Source organism: Neopsephotus bourkii, unplaced genomic scaffold (genome assembly GCF_033783945.1).
Source record: "Neopsephotus bourkii isolate Nb327-2 ecotype Australia unplaced genomic scaffold, CSIRO-AGI_Nbou_v1 NB_1350, whole genome shotgun sequence".
Lineage (NCBI taxonomy): Eukaryota > Metazoa > Chordata > Aves > Psittaciformes > Psittacidae > Neopsephotus > Neopsephotus bourkii.
This window is the reverse complement of record NW_026901829.1, coordinates 428921-442405: the sequence shown is the minus strand read 5'-3', so window position 1 is coordinate 442405 and position 13485 is coordinate 428921. Positions and strand designations below refer to the sequence as shown.

The window sequence follows — 13485 nt, the reverse complement described above, 5'->3', positions numbered from 1 at the left end:
CTTGTTCTGCCTGAAAGCATTTAGTTGCATACTGTTTGAGTTCTCTGAATCAACAGTTTTTCCTAAAGGTATTTTGTAAATGGAAGTGAATTTGATCTTTGGAGTGGATGAAACTGATTATGGATCATAGGGAGCTACTGTCAGTGACATCTTAATGTAAGTATTTTGGAATTCAGACTTTGACTAATTTCACTAAATATTTGTGGGTAGGCCATAGTAAACATTCATAGAAAGGTCAAGATGAGGTAACAAATGGTCAAATAGAAATGATTGCTGCATAAATTCCAGGCTTCCCAGCATGATATTTTAGATTATAAAAATGTTGGCAAAATGATACAACACATTCTACTAGTCATTGGCATGGTGGTGTGTAGAAAGTACACTCAGTTGTTAAACAGGTATATTTGGGTATTAAATATAGAAAGTGGGTAACATGCATGCTTCTCTGAGGACAGCAAATACAGACCTTTTCAGATCTACAGAAAATAAAGCTACAGTAAGTCAGTTCTTTAATCTTTTCTGTGTAGGAATGTATAATCCAAGCCTAATTATTTGTAATTTTCTGAGACAACGTGCAAGTTATCAGCAGACTCCTGATCTTACGAAGCTCAGTCCGAACTATGAATAATTTCAGTGCTGTTTTATGCCTCTCTACCCACAATTTAAAGGCTACTCTTGCCTCATAGCATATGCATCTGTAGTTAGTGTGTCTCTTACAAAACTTGCATTGCTAAGCAGAAATTCCAGTTATAGTACTGGAGTGACTGAAACGAAAAAGCTCTTCTACTTCCTGTCCATCTTGGAGGAATTTTTTTATTTTTTTTGTTTTGCCAGAGGTTTACAGCCTCTTGTTTTATTTTGCATGCACTGCTGTCTGTGGTTGTGAATGTGAGATGACAGCTGCAGTTGTTGCTGGGGGCTTAATTTTTATTTTACTCAGTTTTGGTGATAGAAATAAGGTCTGTAACAGGAAAAATCCACTCTTCTCAGAGTAAGCTCTCTTGCTAAATGGGAGCTCTTTTGTGTTTTGTAGCCAGGGTCAGTGCTTCTGTGTTCACTGATGGCTCTTCAGTTCTCACAAATCCTTGTAGATTCTGATCTGTACGAGAATTTGTACAGAACTTCTCGTGTATTACCCACCAAAAATACTCGTGACTCGGGAGGTGCAGTTTTATTTACACTGCCTTCTCCAGATGTAAGTGAAGATTACTTGCTGTTCTTACAGTTTAGATCCTGTTAGGCCTTGTGGGTTTTATGCATGCGTAAGATATGGATCACTCTGGGTTACTCATTTTATCTTTGCCCCTTCTGCTCTCATCTATTTTCAACTCGTGGAGATACTATTGCCTCTATGCAACATGAACCTGCAGTTCTACTAACTGGCTTTTAAAAAGCTCAATATTGTAACAAATACATGAGGCAGCAGTGCTCTGTATTGAGTAAAGGGGAGTACTCTGTGTTTAAAGCTAGTAATAAAAACAGCATGGCAGTTAGCATTTTGAGTAAGTAGCTTAGGAGATGCTATTCTCGTAAAGGAAGATGGTGATTCCCAGGTGAACAAGTTAGCTGTAAACTCGTACAGACCTCTTGGAACGAGCCCTTATCAAATATTAACACGTGCTAGGGCTGCACACCAGCTCCGTGGAGCACCAAGAGGCTGAGATGCTTAGCGGTGTTTTTGCCAGGTGCTGATTTGGCACCACAGCTGTACTTCCAGCAAAGCCTCAGCGGCACTTAGGCCCCGAGATACTTCATCCCCTGAACCTCCCTGCACCTTTGCCTGACAAAGCTGCCGTGGGGAAGCGCTGCAAAATCGGGTCGAGGAACGAGCCGAACTTCCCGAGGCAGGATAAGGTTGGTTTTTACACCGGTACTGTGGAGGAAGTGCGCCTGCGCTTTTCTTTGGGACACTGTCGGACTACACTTCCCGGCAGGCCCGGCGCTGTGAGGGAGGAGCCGGGACGATCGGGGATGCGCGGAGCCATGGCCAGTGAGTGGTGGCGGGCCGGAGGAGTTGGTCTTTTTCTTCCCCTACTTAGGCTCCCGCCCGTCTCTCCCTGCCGGCCGGGTCCCCCCGCACCGGCCCGCGGCGTGGGGGAGAACGGCCGGGGTGGCATTGAACCTGCCTCTGCGGCGGGGCTCCGGCCTCCCGCCCCAGGCCTCAGCCGGTCAGAGGCGCCGCTGCCTAGTGCCGGCTTCCCCGCTCTCCTCGAAGCTCTCCGCGGAGCCACCGCCTGTCCCCAGACCGCTGGGGCCACCCCGAGCCGCTGCCGGCGCCGCCTTGTCCCCATTGGATCCTCACCTTCCGCTGACTGGACGCAACCAGGTGGCCGCAGACTCGGCCGGTGTTCCCGGAGCTCAGTCGTGGGGCTCAGTGGTGGGCGCTGCCCCTCAGCCTTCCTGGGGTGGGAAATAACCAGCCAGAGGGAGCTGGCCGCCCTGCTACGGGTCAGTCTTGGAGCCGCTGTCGGTGCGTCTCCCGGCACTGGTGCAGTGATCAGCTTGTCGAGGAATGCGATCTGAAACAAGCGTCACAAGCGTAGCTGCTGATGTTTTTAAAACCCCTGCTTCATGGTGATACAAATACGAACTATGCTTTTACTCTGATACACTTTCATCTGGTTGTGGTTTGCACTGCTATAGCTTATCCTAAGAATTGCTTTTAAAGAAGTTTTTGAGGCAGCTTAGCAAGGCTGGAAGGAGAGATCTTGGGCCTCCCCAGCACTGTTGAACGTTTCTCCGTTACTTCTACATCCGATAGTTTTTAAACGAAACCATGGACACAAAAACATGTATTCTGTTGTGGCTGAGCTTTAATTTTGCCCTTTTAACAAAATCCAAAACCGAGGGGTAGGGAAAATAAGTTTAATGGCTTAATGGTGTTTTAAACATGAGAAGGAAGTTGGTTAAGATTTTTTCTTAGTAGATGTTTTGGGGGTTTTTTTGTTTTGTTTGTGATTTTGTTTTGTGTTTGTTTGTTTTCAGAAGTGAATTTATGCCAAAATTTAAATCTCTTTGGTGTCAAATTTCTCTGAACATGTGCAACAAATATGGGAAGGTTTTAGACACATTCCCAGTATGGTTATCTAGGTCTGGAAGCCAACTGTGATTACACCTATTCAGAATCTCAGTGAAGCTTTGTTTACTCAGTAAGACAAATACTGAGAGTCACTTGAATCAGTTCTTCCTGTTTACCTGACCAGCGAGGCTGTGTGTTGCTTGGAGCTTTTTCTTTATATTATAATGATCTCTGAGTGCATCACATGGGAGTTTTCCAGGGAAGAAAGGTGCTATGAAACTGGGGTACTTATGTTTGTGAAGCCTTTCATTAAAAAAAATAACAAGCAAATGCTAGCAGCATTGTGTTAAGAGACTGTTTCCAGGTGGACTGCAAAATGAGTTGGAAGTGGTTTATGCATATGTTAATATATAAGTAAATCTGTTTTGTTAAATGCTCATTAGTGAATTGAAATTTTGAGGATTTTTTCCTGGGGGAATTCTGCTGACCAAGTTTTTCTTTTCTGCCACTAGACTTCCGCCTAGCTCTTATTCAGCTCCATGTATCTGCTGTTAAATCAGAGAACCTTCAGAGAGCCTGTGGGCTGGTGAGAGAAGCATCAGCTAAAGGAGCTGAAGTTGTAGCTCTTCCTGTGAGTACAAATCGTGGTCTACAATAGTACCTGTATCTCAAACCCTTGGAAACCCCTTTCTAGTGTTACTAATATATTGTGTATTCGTGTTTCTCTCTGGATAGCTTAGATGCTTGTATGAGGCTCCAGAATAAGAAAAACAGAAAAGAGCAGGGGTTCTGTCTAGAGGCATACTTAAGAGGGAGGCAGGAAGAGGAAGAAAGTTGTCTTTTTTCTTGTGGTATAAGAACCCGGTTAAGTTTATACTGGTTTAAATCCCAGGCAGTTCTGTTACTGGTATGTTCTGGTTTCACCAAAGTGGCACTGTAGTTTGAGTCTTTGCAGAAGCCCTGTGTGCTACAAGTGTAAGGAAAGGCAATTTTCAGCTAAAGTATGTTGGTATGAAGATGAAAGGGAACAGGTGACTCTTTTTGCTGTAATTGTAAACACAATAGACATTTCTAACAGGTAATTTGTGGCTGACTTATGATTAAAAAACATTTCTCTTGTGACTTCCTTTTGTGGGATCATAAATAGTCACTTAAAATTACTGATAATTTCTCATTTACTTTCTGGACTTCAGTCAGGATTGCCTAGCTGAATCTTCACACAGATGAGGGTGCTGGCAGGGAGGCAACCTTCCCAGTGCAACTTGGAGCTTTTTCCTCTCTTCCTGGGGGTACATGCGTTACCCCTGTGCCCTGCAGCATCTGACTCAGAAGTGCAAATTTCTCTGGGTGAACTTTTAGTCTGAATGCTTTACAGTCAGAATGTTTTCCCCCTGCTGTCACAGGCAGGACAAAACTTCACAGTTCCTCTGTGCTAACAGTTCTTGTGTTGCAAATGTGACCTTTGATTATTCTGCCAGAATAGCCAAGGAGATTATCTATTATTTGCTAGTTTCGTCATGTGTACAGACATTGAGTTTTCCAGACCTATTTAGTTGAGATACTCACCTTGCCAGTGATAATCTATGCTTGTAGAGTAAAACCTGTAAAACAAGGGCAAGCTTTTCACAGGCTTTTGGGAGATAGATTTTGTTCTGGCGTTGGGATGTGGGCATGAAATATTCTCTTCACTTTTTTTTCTTTCTTGAAATATTCACTTTTTTTTTTCCTTGAAATATTCTCTTCACTTTTTTTTTTTTTTAAGTTACATTATAGAAAGAAGTAACTTGCACTGACTATGTAATCTACACTTCTGCAGAGGCATGTGGCAGTTTCCCTGTGACATGTTAGCCTTGATGTGTTAATTATTTTTTTTTTTCATTTCTGAAGCAGGAAAAATCTGTGAGAGAAAAACAATTTGTAATGTTTATGGATAGAGAAATAAAAACAGAATACATTTGAATCTAGAAATTGATAGAAAGCAATTCAAAGGTCTGTCCCTGTATTCTTACCACTTTGGAGAGCACTGAAATGGGTCATCTGTGCAGACATTCTACAGTTCTGTTCCAGCATCAGCTTAGAAGCAGCCTCATGTGCTGCTGCTACAAGCTTGCAGAGTCCTGCCTGTCCTCTTGAGCCCATGGTTTCAGTCCCACCCTCACTGACACTGCAAGGGGCTGGATGCAGGTGGGGCAGCTGGCATTGCTTTCACTTCCTTGGAGTTCAGTCCTGCATTTTCAAAAGCCTGGGAAGTTCATTTGACAGCCTGCAGAGACTTCCCTTCTGCCCCTTCTGTGTACAGATTCTGCTGTGGGTTAGCTTGCATCTTGCTTGGCCTAGTGACTGTATATGTGGCAAAAAAGTCCATCCAATTTTGATTTATTTATTCAGCTCAGTACAATCCTCTGCAGTTATTAGGAAGTTTGCCTGAGTGGTTAAGGCATAAATTTTTATTGTGCTATTCACAGCTTGATTTTTTTTTCTTTTTTTTAAGGGGCAGGTAGTGGTATGTGATGTGTTTGTTACAACTTCCAGTGTGCAGAGGTAACAGTTGAGGCAGATGCTTGGGCTGAGAATTGCCTGCTGAAGAGTAGGTGCTGTTACTGTTTAATAGCCTACCTGTGGCCTTCAGCTGTACTCCCTTAGGGGACAAAAAAAGTGTTGGGGGATGTCACACATCCTCACAGAGCGCTAAATGTAGTGCAGAGCAAAAGTTCTGGATATCTTGGACATCTCAAATAGCTTTTGGCCATGTAGTTTGGACATCTAAACTGCTCTGTTAATCTTGCTGTCTAAAGATTACATGCATGGTTCTGAGGGATAGCAAATATTTAACTTGAGCCTAGGACAGAAGACGCTGTTCAGTTGTGAGGAAATGGTGTTTGAAGGATTTTTTTTTTTATTTTTTTGCAAAATGAGTAATTTTGAGAAATGTGTGCTTTTTCGTAAGTCTTTGTATACATTAAGACATCATGGGCTGCAGATGAACATGAGCATCTCAGTTTTGAGAGGATTTATTTAGCTTGTAACTTGTCAAATAAGCTAGGTGGAACTTGGCTCATTGTTCTGGTGAGAATATCCATTGTGATCTTGCTAAGTCTAGACTGATAAAAGTGCTAGTCTTGTTACTTGCAGCTTGCACAATGCTCTGTTTGGCGTGCAGTCACACCAACACACCTACTGCATTTTCTCTAATTGTTAAAGGTCTCTCTGGCCTCCTGAGATACTTTCTGGTTTGCTTATTGAGCTCCTGTAAACTAAACTCCTGTAACTAAAGATTGAATGAGAACACTGATAAAGAAGAGTTAAAAAGATCTCTTTGCGGTGGTATTACTGGATTTTTGGATTTTAACTGTTGTTTGGTTTTTTTCCTGAATTCCAGGAATGCTTTAATTCTCCCTATGGAACCCAATACTTTAAGGAGTATGCAGAGAAGATCCCTGGGGAATCAACACAAAAGCTGTCAGAAGTTGCAAAGGAATGCGGCATATATCTTGTTGGAGGTAGTTCACTCTTGGTAACCTGTCTCATTGAGGGGAAAAAAATGGGCCATGTCTATCAGTGCCACTGGATCATAATTCCATATAATACATTGGGTGGAATCTTTGTTCTCATCTTTATAAAGGATCCATTCCAGAAGAGGATGGTGGAAAACTGTATAATACATGTGCTGTCTTTGGGCCTGATGGTGCAATGTTGGCAAAGCACAGGAAGGTAAGATGGCATAATGTTGTCATTAGAAGGTTTCTCAGCAGTGTTACAAAAATTATTTTATATCTTGCCTGAAGGTGATGGGCAATAGTAGAATCTTGCATTAATAATAAGCTGTGTACTGTCAGTAAAACTGCATGTGACTTTTATTTGGGACATGTAAACACCCAAAGGCAGTCATAAATTTGTTCTGGGTAAGGATGACAAAATGCACAAGGCATAACTGGCTTTTCCCAGATGCTGGGAAAACTGAGCTGGGTTTGTTTTGGAGGGTTGGGGTTTTTTCTCCCCTAATACCTTCAGACATCTATAGTTCTGTAAAGAAAAAACCTGCTTTAAATTTTCTTTAGCAGATTTCACAATCTTAAGCAATGTTTAGTTGAGATCCTGACAAAAGAGAAGTCTGGATAATGATGACTAGAAAACACATGCCCAATAGAAAGAGGCTGAAGTACCAAGAACAGAAATTGTTATTAATCATACTATAATTACAGGTTCATTTGTTTGACATTAATGTTCCTGGGAAGATACAGTTCAGAGAGTCTGAAACACTGAGTCCAGGGAATAGTTTCTCCATGTTTGATACTCGTGAGTATAAGACAAGCCCTTTCTGTAAGGACTTCTACCACAGAAACACTATAGGAGTTGTCTTCCCTGTCATTGGATTCACTGTCAACCCAGCAATGGATTTTTAGACTAACAAACAGATTTATATCAGGCATTTGAAAACCATGGCAAATACAGTTTAAGTTTATTCCGAGTGTGTAGGTCACTTCTGAGACTTTTAGAAACTCAATGTTATTTGGAGCAAGTGATTGCTGAGGGACAGAGTAGAAAGGGTTGAAGCATACATCATGGCACTTCCCTTAATAAATAATAGTCCTATTGACTTGCTAAAGAGAAGTTACTGTATTTTTTTTTAATAGCTGTTACATCTTAAAAATGGTTCCTATAGAACGTGCCTTGAAAAAGAATATAGGTAGCAAACAGCTACACTGGCAGATTGTTTCAGGTGAGGATGATACAATAATGGAGACTGCAAATCCCATTCCAACATTCTTGAATCAGCTACATTCTTTGTCCATGAAGAGCAGTGAGTGGTTTTTTTCTTGAGAAGAAAATAAATGGAAAAGCTGCAGCTAAATCAGAGAGGAATGCATTACACACAGACCTGCATTAACATGATTTTGTGGAAATGGCTGGTTTTGAAGTATAGATTGCTTCTCACAGTTTTCCTGTCATCATGAAGCATGACTTCTCCCCCACAAATAGCTAATGCTTGTTACAGATAAGGATACGCATTTAAATACAGCTTCTCTTGTTACTGTAAGACGTGTAAAATGACAACTGGCAGGGAGTGTTGATTGCTTTCATGTGCTGCTGATAGTAATATGACTGTTGTCTCTTGTATTTTGAGAACAGCATACTGTAAAGTGGGCCTGGGCATCTGCTATGATATCAGATTTGCTGAGATGGCTCAAGTCTATGGACAGAAAGGTGAGGCTGGGTCACCTAATGGAGCATGGTTAGCTATAAGGCCTGAACTGTGCCAGAGCGTTTCAGAGTGGTACATACTGTTCTGATCAGGCACTCTTACCCGCACCTAGTAACACCGAATGTTTCGTGTGGCTGAGGGTTTGTTATTGAAATAAGTGTCTGTTCTTCTTGAACAAATTAACAATCATTTCCTGATACATGTTTGCCAGTGGAGTGATGGAGGTGAGGATATCCCCGCTTTCAGTAATGTATCACAGGGCTTACATAAACATGGACAGGCTCTGGTTCCATTTGGGGCGATACTGTAAGAAACGTTGCCTTGAGTCTCAATGTGAAGGACCACTCTAGGGTATATCATCTTCCCGTTAATCATGGTTGGGTTCTAATTTTCTTTTACTAAAGGTTGCCAGCTGCTGATCTATCCAGGGGCTTTTAACCTGACAACAGGACCAGCCCATTGGGAACTGCTACAAAGGGGGAGGTAAGAACAAATAACAGCATATTCTCCTGTTCCAGAGGGAGCTTTAGCACACAGAACCCAACTCTCCTTGTTTTCCAAATTACACTATGAAAGAGTGAATTCTTTCTCTTCTGCTTAATAAATTGGTATTAAAAAAAAAAATTACTTTTTTCTCCCCTTTCCATTATTTTCCTGTGTACACAGAGCTGTTGATAATCAAGTATACATAGCTGCCGTATCTCCTGCTAGAGATGAAAAAGCATCCTATGTTGCCTGGGGACACAGCACTGTAGTAAATCCATGGTGAGTTCAGAAAACAAAACCAAAGCCCTGCTTTTTCTTGTTTAAAAGGTAAGTTTTACTTGGCCGTAACACTTCAGTCCCACATTTCCAACTACTCTTTAAAATATCAAGTTCTTGGTAAGAAGTACCTAAGACTTAAGCCTATATTTTCAAAAGCACACTTTAAAACTGACTGAAAAATGAAAAGGAAACCAAAACTAGTTTAACAGTATGTATTCTTTTTGGTAGCAAGAAAGCTACTTAATTCTAGCATTTAGCATTAGTTAAGCTGCTGACCTTTTCAACTTGTCCTTGAAGTTCAGTCAGTTATGTACTATGCATTATGGTAATTCTCTGTGCAGAACTGAACAATTTTAAATTACTTACTTACACAAAACTATTCCATTTCTTCAAATAACACTGCTTTGACATAAAAAAAGAACAAGAAGAATGTCTTCAACTAGGCAAGAAACATATTCTGACTTAAGCAGAAGTCACATAGGTGCCCAGGAGGTAAAAGTGGCCAAATCTTCAAGCACTTACTTCTCTTCCAGAGAAATCCACTGATGATTTATTCTCTCCAGATGATTGCAAAGTAAGAAAAGCTTTATCTGTGTCTTGAACTTTTAACTTTGTATGATGAAAGCAGTCACAGAACACCTAGTGGGAGACAGGATAAATAACGTTCAGTAGCTTATGCAGAGTAAAAGTATACTCCTCTTAAAAGCCATCAGGATCTGAAAGGAGAAGAGGTTAGTCTTTGCCACATGTGGTTGTCGCTGGTGAAGTTGTTTCTTGCCCCTTGAGTTATATTGCATGCTGACATGCACAGGGTCTTATAGTTGCCTTTATCATGATTCCTGATGCCTGGAAACACCCTTGTGTTAAGTATGCATATGTCACATATGTATCACGTATAAAGCCTGGAAGCTGTTTCTGTCATGCTAGAGTTATGAATTATGATGCTGTTTCTAGGACAGCCTATCTTTACAGCTGTAGACATCAAGGGAAGAAACTCCACTTTGTACAAACAGTACCAACTGGACTGATGCCTTGAGGCCTCTTTTAATGCTGTGAACAAATGTGCTTCATTTTGCAGGGGTGAAGTCATAGCCAAAGCTGGGGCTGAGGAAACGGTTTTATACACAGATATAGGTAAGGGTAAAGGGTTTGGGTTTTGTTCTTTTTTTATTTCCCCGCTTTTTTTTCTTGAGCACAGGTCATGAGACTAAGGAGAAACAGTTGTAAGTCTGTAGGCTTGCACATGCAATTAAATGATGCAGTGTCTGATGCCTTTTCTGTTGCTAGATGAAAGTAAGAACAAGCAGCCCTTGACTACCCTTTTCCCATTTACTTCCTTATGAAGAAGCCGACGCCTCAGGAAAGAGCAAAGTTGAGGTTTCCTTCAGTCCTTGCGGCCTAGCTGCAGTGCCCTGCAGGCCCATTCTCCATGAAGGCTGCTCTTTTCCCTGCCTTACCCCAGAGCAAGTCAGTTGTCCTTTTTGACTGCTGTTCTAATAGCTCTTTCTCTCCTCCCCTGCAGATCTGAAGAAACTTGCAGAAATACGTCAACAGATTCCTATCTTAAGCCAGAAGCGTTGTGATCTCTATGGAATAGAGATGAAAAAGTGAAGCTGGGTGAATGGGAGGGTGAAGTTGCCAAAATGGCTGCTGCTTTCATCTTGTGAAGGCTTTCTTTATTAGCTCCTCCACAATCTACTGCTAAATGTTCCAGTTAATTTAAAAATTAAAAAAACAAAACAAAACAACAAGCCCAAAAAGAACAAACCACAAAGCCCCGCAGCCACCAAACCAACCAGCCAACACAAACAAAAAATTTTATGGTGTAATTCTAAAATTGATCGAAATACAACTTTTCTATCTCCTCTTGTACTCTAGTATTTCACAGTAGTTTACAGCTATGTTAAAGATGGAGGTAAAATCAAAGACGGAGGTAAAATCAGTTCAACACAGTAGTAATTAATACTGCTTTTTACGTATCACAGTGTTTTAGTTAGCTTTTGGGGAGTTTTTGTGTGGAACATAGAAATGGGAACCTTGTTATCTGAAGTCAGTCAGCTTTGGTATTATAAACATTTCAGTGAATTATCAAATAATCTAAAAGCATTATTCTTCCACCTCTCTCCTTAGCTGTATGTGCCTTAAAGTTCCCTGAATGCCCAACATCTGTACTTGGAAAGCTTAAAATTTCAAACACTAAGCAAAACAGGCCAAATCCTGCCCTGCATGATTTAGGGATAACAATCCAAAAAGCTGCCAGACTGGAGTATTACTATAGAAGAATCTGTAACAGGGTTTGGCTCATGTCCTTCCTCAAATATATGTATTAAATTCTCTTTACTGCAGTTCTTGGTTGTTGCTGAAGTAGTGCAGGTTACTGTTAAAGCAATTCACATGATGGCACACCTTTGCTCTGTATACTGCTTCTTTAATACAGTGTGTGACTAGGTTTTAATTCTGCTGCCTGGTAATCTTCACCTGAAAAGGGTGAGTCAGTCAAAGGGTTAGAAAATTACTGTGCTGAATGAAGTCTTTCTGCCCACCATCTTTGAGAAGACAGGTACTTTAACTGCTCAGTGTTTAAATGCATTATTGCTACCGAAGGCCAGCTTCCATGAGCTGCATGGGAAACATTCCTCACATCATCGCTCTTGCTGAAGAGACTTAAACTGATTACTAAAGGTGGCTTTAAATGCTTAAAACCAGCCTTTACCACTAAGCTTTTAGTTTTTCATCAGCAAAAATGGTAAAGCAGTAAGGCTAAAGGAGGTTTCAGAATACAAAATGGAGAAGGCTCTGACTTGCTGCAGCTAACTGCCAGTTTCCCTCAAAGCCACCTTACCTTTTTATGTTTAGCCATCCTCCTCTTCCCACAGCTGCTCTCCTGACCTATGTTTTTATGTTCTTTTGGCTTCTTTGGAACAAGTTAGGTCTGTGTTTATTGTAGAGGAAAATTAATGGTTAAATTAAGCCAAACCCTGAGGCTTCAAAAGACAGGTGGCACCATTCCACACCACTGCATTATCCCAGCAGGCATTGTTTGGTCTGTACATTTTTTTTGCTGCATTTTGGTGTACATAAGAAACAAGCCACAGAGCATAAAGTGAAATGAAGATTTATTTGTTGAAAAATAAATATTAAAAAGCAACATTTACCATTTGAGTCAAGGTTCCTGCATTAGATTAGTGCCTCCTACATTCTCAGCCAGCAGCATCCATGATGGTCATCATGGGCTCCAGCTTCTGAATCATAGCAGATATTACACATCCATCTTTCTGAACAACTCCATCGATGTTCCCCTTCCCTCCCCTCTATAGTAGTTTAACATGCAGCAGAGCAGGAGCCAAGTACTACCTCTGGAGAATTACAGTGCAGAATTCTCATGGGCTGACCACTGAATTTTAAAAATGCAAAGTGCAGTCTGCACAAGCAACAGAATCCTTGGCCTGTGCCCTCCCCTGGAATCTCCAGGGGAGAGTGCCTGAGAATCTGTAGCAAGCTACTTCAGTGAACTTGTCTGAAAAGGAGACATGAGCTCAATCCTCTTCAGCCTGTCAGAATAGCTTCTAAGCACCTTAAGTTTAGCAGGATGTTTAGGGGATCTCCAGTATGACCCACTCAGAAACAATATAGATGGGACTTTGAATTTTGTGGAGTTCAATGAAAAAAAGGTACGCTATCCATTATCAGCTAGGTAATACTTGAAGCAGTGCCTACTCAATCTGTGTTGGTATAAAACAGGCATTTTAACTATCTGTATTATAAATATGCACCAATATTCTGTAAGTATAGAAAAACAGCCAGTAACAAACCTGAAATAGCTCCAGAATTTCAGACTGCAAGAATTTAAAGTCTTTTTAAAGAAACAACAGAAAACACAGTAATGCCTATTGTATCAGGCAGTGTTATTACCAGTGCAGGTGGGAACCCTGGTTAAAGCTCCACCTAAGCTGCTCTCAACAGTTCCAAAATAGCTACAGTACAGCTCCCTAGTATACGTTAGTTCCCTCTTCACTTTCAATCTACAATTAGATCCTAGTAATTCAAGTCAACTTCTAATCTCCGCTTTGGCAAAGCTGTGTCCAAGATGAACAACAGGGATTCTACATGATCAGAATTAAGACACAAGACAACTATGTGTAGAAGTGACTTCCCAGAGTGCCTGGACTACACCAGGTTTATCCAAGCTTTCACTACCAGCTTCCTATGTTTCAACAGGATTTATTTTCTTTAAATAGCAGCAATACTTGTTTCACTTTAGCTCTCCATCCCTACTAAAGGAAGCTTTGCTCGCAGTTCCTATGCACACCTGGCTTCAAGTAAACCCTTAACTGTATCAGCCATTCACTAAAGGGATTCACTGGCATACACTGATTAATGGGGTGTCAGCCACCAGACTCCCAGCTTTCCTGGCTGGATTTCCTTTTTCTCTGTAATATTCAGCTCTCAAAATCATATCTCTGTGGGTGATGGATGCAGTCACAGAGAAAAGACTTGC

General features: G+C 41.2%; 1 protein-coding gene across 3 annotated transcripts; it reads left to right on the top strand.

The window, feature by feature from the left end:
- Positions 1-1948: 1948 nt before the first annotated feature.
- Positions 1949-10738, top strand: NIT2 (nitrilase family member 2). 3 transcript variants are annotated; one of them, XM_061366610.1, is made up of 10 exons: positions 1949-1990; positions 3532-3650; positions 6399-6519; positions 6642-6730; positions 7222-7315; positions 8150-8224; positions 8627-8705; positions 8889-8987; positions 10066-10121; positions 10510-10738. In XM_061366610.1, exons 1-10 carry the CDS (start codon positions 1972-1974, stop codon positions 10596-10598), a joined length of 840 nt encoding a protein of 279 aa, XP_061222594.1. In that variant the 5' UTR covers positions 1949-1971; the 3' UTR covers positions 10599-10738. The 3 variants fall into 3 exon arrangements, with proteins under 3 accessions (XP_061222594.1, XP_061222595.1, XP_061222593.1); XM_061366609.1 differs by lacking the exon at positions 1949-1990 and adding an exon at positions 2432-2574; XM_061366611.1 differs by lacking the exons at positions 1949-1990; positions 10066-10121 and adding an exon at positions 2428-2574.
- Positions 10739-13485: the final 2747 nt, after the last annotated feature.